General features: G+C 38.0%; 2 protein-coding genes across 3 annotated transcripts in view; both read right to left on the minus strand.

Moving 5' to 3' along the window:
* Window positions 1-2837, minus strand: part of LOC110051478 (von Willebrand factor D and EGF domain-containing protein-like) — a 30933-nt gene extending 28096 nt beyond the window's left edge. Inside the window, exons 1-3 of one of the 2 annotated variants that reach the window (XM_089273959.1) lie at window positions 2060-2837; window positions 1386-1784; window positions 1231-1284 (exon numbers count right to left, since the gene is read on the minus strand). In XM_089273959.1, coding sequence (XP_089130085.1) covers window positions 1231-1284; window positions 1386-1605 — 274 coding nt within the window. In that variant the 5' untranslated portion in view covers window positions 1606-1784; window positions 2060-2837. The remainder of the gene's footprint in view (window positions 1-1230; window positions 1285-1385; window positions 1785-2059) is intronic. The other variant, XM_089273960.1, reaches the window with a different exon arrangement.
* A 7982-nt stretch (window positions 2838-10819) lies between these two features.
* LOC149103692 (von Willebrand factor D and EGF domain-containing protein-like) overlaps window positions 10820-13026 on the minus strand; it is a 39577-nt gene continuing 37370 nt past the window's right edge. Inside the window, exons 27-29 of the mRNA XM_089273958.1 lie at window positions 12501-12559; window positions 12249-12403; window positions 10820-12037 (exon numbers count right to left, since the gene is read on the minus strand). Of these exons, the coding sequence (XP_089130084.1) occupies window positions 11733-12037; window positions 12249-12403; window positions 12501-12559 (519 nt within the window). The 3' untranslated portion in view covers window positions 10820-11732. The remainder of the gene's footprint in view (window positions 12038-12248; window positions 12404-12500; window positions 12560-13026) is intronic.

Genomic DNA, 13026 nt, shown 5'->3' on the forward strand with positions numbered 1-13026 from the left:
TGGTCAATTACAAATCCTTTTCATTTCGAAAATACTGAAACCAACAAAGCTTTGTGTAATTATAACCCTCAAGGACTGACTCTTGATGATAAGTTACCCAGCGCAAATATTATGAAGTCGTATCCAGCAATTCACATTATGATCATGTACTGGGTTTTGCGACGCTCCGCGCAGCCGTTGCATGGCATGTAAAGCTCCCTAAAGTTCTATTGCTAATTATTAAAGATCGTAGGAGAATATCACGCAAAGGAAAAGAAAAAGTGTTAGGTATTTTTTCTCATCACTTGCTAATAATACTTGGAAGCCCTAGCATCTCAAAGTTTTATAAACTCAGTCACAAGACGAAAATAGCTCTTCATATCATCGTATTATCATAAAAGTACTCCGGAAGTTCTCGAGTTCAACACCACTCCGGCCATCAAAACCTGGGTTTAATTTAGAGAATGTTTGTCTCTATTCTTGATATATTGTTAAAATATTATTCCTTCGGATTATTTCTTCAATTGTCTGCATGATTGACGTTCGGCTTCATTTTTTGTTTGTGCTTGTTTTTTATATGTTTTTTTTTAATTGCAGTATTCTCAAGTGCAACAATTTCCAAAATAGGTTAAGCTAATGATCTTTATTGCGTCATGCGTTACTGTTAGAAAAAATACCACTGAAATTGCTCTGGTTATAAAGGAAGCGATATAAGGCTAACCAAGCAGAAGAGATAATGTTTTCGTTTGCCCAGTCATCATTTATTAGCTTATGGCTAGTAGAGCCAAGCTACGGGTGTAACGTGAGACGCCGGTTAATACATTTCAGTAAATGACACTGTAAACAAGTGAGCGTCTGGACTAACAATTAAATACAGCGAAGGTACCTGACGGTACCTTACACCGCACTAGCCTCAACAGTGGGAACAAATCTGAGTGGAAACAACATGAACAAGCATAAAGTGGCATTATAATGCAAACAAAACAACGAATTTTTCATCCTCTGTATGACGTGTATCTCCGTTGCCATAGGAATAATTTAAAACTGCAGCCTAACACCCGAAAACGTGTACAGCCTTTTCACTACCAGTTGCGAGTGCCCTCAACTTCGCTAGCGCAAGATTCGATTGAGCGCCATTTTTCCAATAAACGCCCTCTTTCTAATAAGTACACTCAACCAAGTATTTACAGGGGCACAAATAACTGGTTAACAGGGATGAAAATGAACTAACATTTTGCAAGCGTAACATACCTAAACAGTGCGGAGGTTCCCCTTCTTTTCCATAAGGGCATGGCTTCATGTATCCTATTAAAATAATTTCAGTGAATTAGATCAAAGGAGCGTAACAGATAAAAAAACCTTTCAATGGGAAATTGTCACAAAACGAAATTTATTGGATTGTTTACCTGCACAATAGGCGACTGAACAGTAGTCGGGCGGTCGAAGATAGTACACGAAATAATCCCCACAGTTCATTATGTTGATGTCGAAAAACTCCCAGCAACCATTATTCAAGTCCAATTTGTTGACGCATGCTTGGCGCACCACATTTTCCCCCATTTTTGCCGGATGACGTCCATTCAACCAAACTGGAGCGCGAGTGCCACAGTGGTCCTGTACCACCATACGTTCTGGTATTTTTCCTCCAGCAAAGCTTGTAAAGCGATACCATCCCAATTGCAAATCACGATCACACAAAGCATTTTCTCCTATGTTCCATGAACCTTTCGTGCTGCGGCGGGGGTTATTGATTTCTGTGTAGGTCGTATTACTGCAACAGTTATTGCACGCCGGGATTTGGGAGACTGAAGAAATAAGGAAGCGAGAATTAATTAACGAAGAAACATAGAGCTTTTTGTTAGAATGCGTTGTGACTTTATACCTGTCAAAACATGGAAACGAAAATACGAATTGAAATGTACAGTCAATTTTTTTAAAGATATTTATTTCTATTATTGATTTCCCTTTCGACTTTCGTAAAATGCGAAAGTAATACGCCTTTGACAATCGGCATTTTATTTCCGCTTCGTAGTTTAATTGAAATTCAATTTGATCATTTGCATTCCGAATTTCCACTTACCACTGTATTGACAGCAACTTCCATAGTAACCGGACGAACAGGAACACTTTCTGTCGATTAGAGTTCCCTGGTTTAAACATTGTGTTAGACTGCAAGGCTGTCTTTTACTCAGTAACGTTGTATTGCATGGCGTTCCACCGCACTGCTCATTTGTTACCACATATCTAGTGCTTGTCCGGGAACCTCCGCACTCTTGGGAACACGAGCTCTAAGTGGACCAAGATGAAAGTTTGCAATCAACCCTTAAAGTTCCTCTGCACGACTCTACCTGCTGCAGTGAAGGACATGGCGTTCCACCGCACAAAGGACGGACCTGTATCGTTCGAGTACGATGTCGACTCCCCCATTTTCCACATTGAACCTCACTGCAAGCTGACCAAGCGGACCAAGATGAAAGTTTACAATCTACCCATTGAGTTCCTTGACATTGTGCCACCTCTTGTAGTGAAGGACATGGTGTTCCGCTACACATAGGAGAAATCTGCACCGTCCGAGTACGATGTCGCCTCCCCCATTTTCCACAGCGAACAGCACTGCAAGCTGACCAATTAGACCAAGGACTCACCTTACAATCCCTTCTATCACAGCGCCGTCGTCTTCGACGTCTTCGACTCCAAGAAAGCGCTGCTAGTAGGTCTAGACAGCAGATGATAATAAGCAGGAGCAGGACATGTTTTGGACTCATGTTTGCCGTTAGTTAGTACTCACAGCTTCTTGCACAACAAGGTCAGATGTGATTGAAAATATACTTATATCACGTAAACCTGCGTGTACAGACACGAACAGACAAAAAAAATACTTCCCTATTTATATAAAGTAATGCATTAATCTTACAAGTGATTGATTGTGAAAGAGCTACAGCGAGGTCGAAGGTGACTGGCTTATTTTCATTAATTATGATATAATGTTGCACTGAGTCATGTCTACTACATTTGTTTGAGAAATAAAAGCAGTACTAAAATTAACACTGAAATACGTTGGAAAATCTGGAATTTGAAAGCGATAGTATTATTTTTATGTAAAATAGGCATCTCAGCAAGTGGTGCTGCAGGTCTTTTAACTCTAAACTCGAGACACCTCCACTGTCTTTAACGATTGAGTACCTTTCGGAGAATCTTGGCCTTTTCAAGAAGGGTTGTCTTCTGAACTACTTCCATAGAGAGTTTAACTCCAATCTTGTCCAAGTAGTCTTCTTTCTTAATTCTTTTGGTACTGTCCCCAGTGCACCAACAGCCCGCTGAGCTGGCGGATTAGCGAAGCAGACAATGAAGCGTGATACACGAACACGGAGCGCGTCCACGAGTGTGAAGCGCGAGTCGAAAAAAGTGGACCCACCACCCGCAATGCTTGTCGATTTTTCTGACCTGAAAGAACAGTTTATGTTGTCAAAACAAGATCGACCCTTTAAATGCCTGACGCGTCACGCCTTCCGAAAACGAGAAATGGATGCAAACAAAGGGTTTTCAGAAGTCCCAAAATTAAATTTAGGGTAATGCTTCGGTCTCTTTTAACCTACAGTTTGTTCTACACTAGAGCTGAAAAGAGAAGCGAACTGAGGATCCATTTTGTTTTTTCATGTAGCGTTACGTTAACAATGGAATTTTCGCGGAAAAATTAAGCGTAGATAATGGTAAGCATTTTACGAATTTGAAATATTTACATAGGCTAATAACGACACAGCTTAAATACTTAATTCTACAGTCCAACTAAGTATTCTAAGCGAGTACGTTTTTCAGTAGATCGTGGATAACAATCGCAGAAGGTCGGAATAAGGTGATATTCTTCGCAAATAATTTAGCGGGAAATGTTTGTGACTGAAGATTTTTTCTTCTTTTTTTTTGGACCGTTTGCGGGACCAATTGCTCCAATTTGCCCGTAGATACCAATTTTAACTAATCTGGATATTGATAACAGTGTAAAGGGCTATCAGAGTTTATCAGAGCTTTTCTGTGGCAGTAAACTGCCTCACCTTTAAAAAGCAACTCGCTGGAAATGTCAAAAAATTGGGTCACGCTCATTTCAGGGCGATTCGGCTGCGATATTTGGCACCTCGTGAAAACAGTGGTATCATAGCGAATGACCTCTCAGTATATCTCAGTCAAATGGTAAGGGGGCAAATATTATTGCTGGTATTTGCAGGAAGTATCTTTTATGCTCGCGTAAAGTTGCCCGGACTTTCGGCCATTTTAGACCACTGCAGAAGCCAACATTATGATGCGGTGATATCTCGAAGAAACATAGGAAAGCCCCATGGCGATTATGTCAATTAAAATCCTCTGGAAGTAGCAACACTGTGATTAGGTTGATCCAGAATCTTTGGTTACGATATAAAGCAAAAACAGAACTTGTTTCACCTTAAAAAAAAAGTGTGATATCAAGCCTAGCTTTATCAAGGTTTGACTTTGACAGTTCGATCGTTAGCTTTGTATATAAGAACTTCATTAATATTAGCTAACGGTAAAGGCAGATTGGTGGGTAATTTTTATGGACTCATTTTATGACAAGAAGTAGTTTAATGCAATGGCATGGTTTTATTCTGTTGCCAGCATTGACCGGATTGATTATAGCTTCTTCGGTTTTGACATTCCAAGAAACTATTTGAAATTAAAAAACAGCCCCAAGAAAATACGCGCGCTGATTGGTTAAAAATCGTGTTTCTATAACTCGACAGAAACAGAAATAGCACGAGCTGTTGACGCAATGATGGCGCGTGCAAAGTGAATTTACATTTTGATGATCAAAGTAACCAAGTTTTGTTTTGTTTTCTTTATTTTTCTTTCTTTCTTTTTTTTTTTTTTTTGTCGCGGTGTTTTGTAAAAGAAATAGAAAATATGTTCTCCGTGTTTCTAGCGAGTTATAGAAACACTCGTGAAAGTTTGGAAGAACTCGAAAAAGTTGTGGAAACACTCACCTGCGGCTCGTATTCCACAGCATTTCTCGTTCCCCTAAACTTCAACTCGTGTTTCTATAACTCGATAGAAACACGATACATGTTTTCTATTTCTTAATTAATATCGATTTTGAAAGCCGTCTTAATGAGAAGACACTTTGAACATCTGAAAGAAAGTATAAATTTTATAAGACGCCACGGAATCTGCAGAGTTTGAGAAGTTTGCTTGTCATATAACCCTTCCCAACATCTAACACCTTTGTAATGACAAAAAGAGCTTCAGAAAAAGTAACTTTATGAGAAACGAAAAAATTTACCTCTGTCAATCGTGCGATCTTTTTTTACTTTTTTTAACGTACCGTCCCATTTTCTAACCGACAATTTGATTTGTTCTTTAATAAAACCCCCAATGTGATTGATTTTCGATCAGCTTGGAAACATTTTCCCCCTCCTCCCAAACAATGTTGATTTTCCTATTTCTAAGACCACGCAGATCACAGCACCTACACAACATTGAATTGGGTGGCCAGGGATATCAGAGAGTTATCGCTAGATGCATATAAAAGACAATTGAAATAAAGCAGCAAAAAAGTACTTGTATCACGTGTTATGTTCTCCACACATGCCCCAGAGGTGGCGCAAGGAGCCATGTTAATTTTTCAACTGGCCGGCCTTCAAGTCTGATTTAGTAAATTTGCGGTTCAACTTGCCGCCATGGAGTCTTTCCATTAAAAAAAAAAAAAAAAAAAAACCCTTCGAAAACCTCCGACAAATATGAATGTTTTGAAATTCTCTTTATTGGAGTACGTATTGCAACAAATTAGATATATCAAAACGCCCATGGAAAAAGAAATTACAAGAAGAATCACTGATTCATCAGTTCTATTGCAACCACTCATCTCCGAAAAACAAGTGTCAAATCACCATTTGTACCTAAAATAAAATAAGCTCGTTACATTTGCTTGCTTTAAAACTCAGCGGTCTCATTCATAACTTGCTGTTGCGTTAGACTTAAAATTCAAAACTTCTGTTCAGCTCTGTGATTTCATCTTCCACCTTCTAGCTGCCATCCTAAGCATGTTTTCAAGGCTATTCCTTTTGGAGTGGCCACAAGATTAAAAAGAAATTGCTCTGAAGAAATTTTTCTTGCCGAGAGAACAGCTGAGTACAAAGGGTACCTTGTTAACCAGGGCTATCCCTCTAAATTAGTTTCTGGTCGATTCTTTAAAGTCTCCGCCATTCCTAGAAATGATTTACTTAGGACTCGTGGAAAGGAAACGAAGAAATTATTTCCATTTGTAATTACATTTAATTCAAATTTACCCGACGTGGGTAACATAATCAGAAAGCATTTGTTCATTCTACAATCCAACTCCAAATTAAAAGAACTTTTCCCTCGAAGTTCTATCATACCATCTTTTCGTCGATCAAAAAATCTCAAAGAATTATTAGCGCCATCTCGTTTCGAAACTGTCGAAGAGGGACAAACAATTCATCCCAACAATGGTTGCTTCAAATGTGATAGGAATAGATGCGACCTTTGTGGAAATTTCTTTGTTGAATCCAAATCATCTCTTAGTTTTCAGACGGGCAAAAAGTACACCATTCATTCCAGACTTTCTTGTGATTCAAAAAACGTAATTTATTTGGCTTCTTACATGAAATGTCGCTTCCAATACGTAAGATCTACCACTACCGATTTTAGAATTAGGTTTCGCAATCACAAGTCTGCAATGTTCACAATCAATCAATCAATCAATCAATCAATCAATCAATCAATCAATCAATCAATCAATCAATCAATCAATCAATCATTCAATCAAAAACAAGTATTAATATGTCGAGATGTAGCTAGCCCAAGGGCCGCATACCCCTCTAATAATTGGGGACACTTGATATAATTGGAAGTCTGCTAACGTTCATCATTATCTAATAAATTACTAAAAAGCCTACCAACTTTTAACTAACGAGATAAAATATTGAAAACTAAGCTAAGAAGGTAAAAGAGCAAATCGAAAAATGTGGACATAAAAAAAAAACATGCTGTTATGAGTTACAAAGAATGAAATCTTTGCAATTGTTGTCTTCTATCAAATCACTTAAATCACAAATCGCCTAGTAAGCGAATGTTTGCCATTATTGTGTCTTAAATTTTGGTATTGGTGTTTACTGTTTTAAAGTTTGATACAAAACCTCGGCATGAATGGTCAATACGCTATGAATCATACATTATTGCTAAAACTGTCTACTTCATAAGGCCCGGTTAATTCACACTGGCGACATAACAACACAACTACACAACGACATAACGACACAATCGCTCATGTCGGTAATTTGGACATTGACATATACACACTGAAAGAAAAGATCATTTTTTTCCTTAAAGTTGCTATGTTCATGCTGTTATGTTGCTGTGATGTCATTATGTCAGGATTTTCACACCCAAACATAACGGGCTAACGTCGTTCTTATGTCGTTATGTCACTAGTGTGAACAAGGCTTAAGAGCAAATGTACACAAAAATCAAAAGTATTTCGGTAAGGCTTGAAAAATCGAATTTGCCCTATTGTTGCATGTAAGTAGGCCTTAGTAAAAGCAAAAACGCTATGTAGTTTTTTTTCTTCAATTATCTTGGTATTTTCCGTGTAATAAGAAATAAAGCAAAAAGAGATAAAAGAGGCTCAGCTCGAAGGGTGGGTATTTCCGAGAAAAAGGACACTATCGATTTCACGTTCAAACATCAATCTAACGAGTGCTAACTGGGCTGAAAATCGACCATTTTCATTCGATTCGCATTTCGCAACTATTGAGCGCAAAAAAGTTGTAATACAACCAACTTAATGCAGAACTATTCCTTGTCCAAAAGAGCCCAGTTTTAAGAATATTGGATTAATCCAACTATTTGGCGGTAAACAAAACCAAAGTGTTCTCCAACGATGAGTTCGTTAGTCGGTAAAAAGAATTGTCATTTTGACCATGTGCCATGTTTCGGAATTCCAAAAGATTTTAGATTCTAACTATACTAGGATAGGTCTTTCAATATGTGTAAAGTTTAGTTTAATTTGGGCAAATGACTAGGCACTCGTCAAAAAAATTATTCAAATCATAGACAAAAAAATTAAAGTAACGCCAGCAGTCTAATGCGTGACCAAAAGTGCTACCATTGTGTTTGTCATTAAATCACTTCAATTCGAAATATCACGGGCATATCAGCACGACTTAAGCATAAAACAATATAAATATGTTTACCTTAGCTGGGTTATCGTGTCTTGACTATCAAACAATATTCCCATCCTGCCATTTTAACGGTGTTCCATAACCTGTACGCATTCGTCTGGTGAATTTGAATCCCCCAAATCGCTTAATATTGCCAAGCTCCAATGTAAATGTTCCTGCGTTTTCCGTTTTGTTTTCGGTCCAATCATTCAACCTGCTTTCAGGCAGAAATCCCCAGTAATTAGCAGTAACAAATAAGCCGCCATCTTCGATCGCTCCACGTCTCTTATTTGCATATTGTCCAGCAAAAGTCTTTGCATACAGGTTAGGGGTAGAGTGGGGATTATTTCCGAAAGAAAAAGTGTTAGAATTTTTCCGATATCTCGATGTTAGTTCTAATTCAGGGCCTCCTTTCTTAGGTAAAGCGATAAAATGCTGCACATTAACAAGGTCTTTGTGGCTTAAAATTCAAACAAAGAAAAGTAACTCTGTTTAAAGCTCTGAAATCCCGACCCTCACCCCCATGTAAAATATGTCGCAACGCACCGGTCTCGGATAAACATCTTCAGTCAAAATGGAGGCCTTTCAAACGTTTTTAAAATGGAAACCCGAAAGTCACACGTGGAATAACGCTTTAGTTACTACTGGCTTAAGAAAACGACACAAATAACACACATAGAATGATACATCCAATAATACATACATGGGACTTGAGACAGTAATTGTTTTTCTTCAAAGTCGGATATGAATACTGACAAGAAATGCAGGGAAAGAATCAGTTTGCAAGATTCAGGATACTACAAACCGAAGTAGGTGAACATGTTATTTTTATGCGTATGCCATTTATACTGCTTGGTAATGCTGACGTTTCGACCTGAAGTATCAAATGCCGAAATGCTGATGATACTTTTGGTCACGCACTCGGTAGCTGCTGGCGTGATTTTGTGTCTTTTGTGAACGATTTTGAATAGTTTTTCGACGAGTGCCTAATCATTTGCCCAAACTAAACTTTACATATATTGAAAGACCTATCCTAAAATAGTTAGAATCTAAAACTTGTGGAATTCCGAGACATGGTAGATGGTCAAAATGACAATTCTTTTCACCGACTGATTAACTCAATTTTGGAGAACACTCAGGTTTTGTTTACCGCCAAATAGTTAGATTAATCCAATATTCTTGAAATTGTCTTTTTTTAGACAAGGAATAGTTCTGCAATGAGATGTTTGTATCACAACTTTTCTGCGTTCAATGGTTGTGAAATGCGAATCGAATGAAAATGGTCGATTTTCAGCCGATTTTCAGCCTAGTTGGGACTCGCTAAATTGCATGAAATCGAGTCTAAAGGTTAACTCGAAAATGTTGTTTTTTCTCGGAAAGACAGAGCTATTTCAAGGAAAAACACTACAACCTGTTTGCACTCTTGCTAGGGGCTAGCTATATCCAGAAGACGAGTGAATTTGAATTTTCTAGCCTTGCCGAAGAAATTTGATTTTGTTCGATTTTTGTGGGAATTTGCTCTTAATAACCCTTACGAAGAGTCCTCAATTGTTTTCCCTCTGTTTTAAAAATATGCCCAGCTTATAAATTTGAGTAATCTTTCATTATCTCAACCATTATCTTCTTAAAAAGACGAGATATGAAGACATCAGATTAATTTCTCCCTGGTTGTACCATGCCGAGAAATGACACAGAAACAAGAAGAAAGAGTTTTCCTTTCAAAGCGCACTTAGTAATTTGAAAACGGCGTTTTCACTCTGAAACTGCACCATGTGTTTTCCGTCCTCACCGGTCATTTTTGGTTTGTGCTTGAAAACACCGCCAGGAAAATTACATGACTATCGTTTTTAAACTGACTAAAACGCAAAGCGTTTGGATTTTAGATCGGCCTAACCGCAGAGCTAAAGGTGTGCGTTTTCAAATTTCTCTGGCGTAGTGTGGACATGACCGTATTGATCAGGGGTTTAGCAAGGGCACAAGGGGTAGAGGGGGGGGGGGGGGGGGGAGGGTTAAGGGACTGTGCAATAACTATCAAGAGGGGCTGAAATTTGAGCCTCGCAAAGAATTGTATTGTGTAGTGCTATCTGCCAGCAAAGGCAAATTAAGCGCCCATTCCCGTTGTCATATCCTAAAATGCCAGGCCATATAGTGAGCGTGATATCGTAGCCATATCAGGTCAGTGACCTGAGTCAGTTCTTTGATGACGTATAAATTATGTGTTATTCATATTAAATCAGTTCCAGAAAGAAATCAGTACCATTGTTAGTGAGACATAAGTGGCAATGGAATCCTTAAGTCAGTTTACTCAGGAATTCTCGCGCGCTCATTGGTTAATTTTCATTGTTAATATGCGGACAAACGCATGAATTTATGATTTTTGCGATACGTCAACGAGCGAGAACGGACAATTTGACATCTTGTTATTGTAAAAAAGCAAATTGACGTCAGTTTTTCATGCGTCTGTCCTGTTATTAGCAATGAATTTCGTCATAACATTGCCAAAGTAGTCTGCGGATCAACTCGGCTATCACCTCGTGGATCCACAGCTACTTTGAAAATGTTGTGACGAAATTCATGATCAATAACAGGACAGACGCATGAAAAACTGACGTCAATTTGTTTATTAGCTGAAAAGAAAAGAAGTCAGACGAAACAACATTTTTCAAAATCATCTATAAAGCAAGCAAACAAAAAACAAAAAAAAAAAACAAACAGTTACTACTTTTCAGTAAGCAACGTATAAACGTAACAGCATAAATGAGTAGTAGTACTATACTAGACAATTTAACTCCCACATTTATTTACAAAAGGCGTAGGATCATCGTCACTCGGCATTACGTATATATTCTTAACTCTAACGTAGATTGTTTTAAAATCACTTTCCCATTGTAGAACAACTTCACAACATGCCCGTCAAAAGGGACTGCCAGTGGAGACATCAATTTCCGGATACAATGACATTTCAGATCAATTTTTTTCCCCAGAAAAATTTCACATACTTTCCTTCGTCTGAATAAGATTAGGTTGAGGAGTAGCACTATTATATGATTAAAAAAAAAACATTCTATCTGCGCTAAAACGTAAGAAATTTGTTTTATGTTTGAGCCGTCAGTTAATCAACAAATGCGACGTTCTCATGGTAACTTCGGTAGTATACGATAGTACCTCAGCTGAACATTTTAGCTTCATATTATCGTCTTTGCTGAATCATCTGGTAATGATTTTGCCTTTTTTTCTAACGCAGTAAGAAACTAAGAAATTTCTTACGACGAATTCAAAATGGCGAATTATTCACCCAATGATTTCAATCCACTCCATATGACGCCATCGCCAACAAAATATTTTATCTTGAAGAGTAATCCTCAAGCTACTTACTAAAAACATAGTACTTTCGAGGTTTCTACCAAAACAAACATTGAAAGGTCCACAACGAAGGTAACGCAGCTTCTCAGTCCTTTGGCTATATCTACTAAACCGTGTACAAGGCAGATTAAAATGTACTTTTTTTATCTTGCTTCTTTTATATACCTGTCCTTTGATACCACACGACCCCATCGAAATACTGATTTAATTGTAATCAGCAGCAGCATTTTGGATGCCTACTTCTTGAGTGGGAACAGGCTCACCCGAGATGCCGAACTTTCCGATGAGAACGCATTCTTCTTTTAACTCCATCCCTTGCAACTCGTACTTGTCAGGTCTTGGAAACGCAGCCTCTGTTGGCATTCCATCCCCAGAATCCCTGTTTCTCAGTGTATTCCTTTGCTGGCAATAGCAAACCAGGAAAATCGCGAGGAGAAATACACCACCACCACAGGAGACACCAATGACCAGTGGAATGGAGATCTTTTCTTTGTCTTCTTTTGTTGTTTCTAAACGAGGAAAGCAAAATTACAAAGGAAAGAAGAAGAAAGTCTCTTTTGACCTATTTGATCGAGTGCAAGTGTATTTTTAAATTAATACCTCAGATGATCGTCAGTCAACAAGGGTATCATAAAACATTGTTTGTGTTATAAGAAACAATGATGACGGTTTACACTATATATTCGTATTTGGTTCTTGCTCTAGAGTGTTAGACCATACCTTCAACCTCCTGCTCAATTTTTAGGGACTCCGGATACACGTTCAGAGAACCCATTTTGCCATCCTCTACCCCTTTTTTCAACGGGGCTAATGCAACTTTATCCCCCACCTTAGTTTTGAAGAAGAGCTTGAATTTTACCAGGACGCTTCCAGGCCTAAAAAGAGAAGAGACAAGATTACTGAACAAACCTTAATCAATTGAATAATTTATTAAGTGCTTTACAGAATGGTCAAACATCACATAGTGCTTACTTGAATGATATAATTTTTACTCCGAGAAAGTTTTCGTCTTGAGAATACTGTTTCCGGATCTGCAATTTTAAACGATAATCTTAATTAGATATTGACACCATAGCGATAGATCTGCTTTCTTTTTTTACACGATTAAACTTTTCTTGATTTTCTTTCTTTATTGTTTCTTTTATTTTACGGTGCCGCTTAATTAATGGCCCTTCAAATAATAAACACATTTACAGAAACTAGTTCCTTCCCTTTTAAAACGAATCTAGCCTCTTACGCAGACGCTATTATGGCTAGTCACGCACTCATTTCAAGAAAAAAAGATTATTGCATAACGAGCACCGAGAAAAACTGTACTCTTGAAAACATACCGACCGCATTTTTTTTTTTTTTTTGCAGAGATTACGTATATAACAGGAACATGCATACGAGACGAAATCCATGCCCCTCCCGTTGAGGCACAATGCAGCAAGGTGCTCAAATAGATGTGGCATTGGGAAAAGACTCAATAACGTCTCAGGTAAAAACTAACAAAAAC

This window comes from Orbicella faveolata, unplaced genomic scaffold, assembly GCF_042242905.1.
Source record: "Orbicella faveolata isolate gen_17 unplaced genomic scaffold, um_ofav_v1 contig_35, whole genome shotgun sequence".
In the NCBI taxonomy this organism is placed as follows: domain Eukaryota; kingdom Metazoa; phylum Cnidaria; class Anthozoa; order Scleractinia; family Merulinidae; genus Orbicella; species Orbicella faveolata.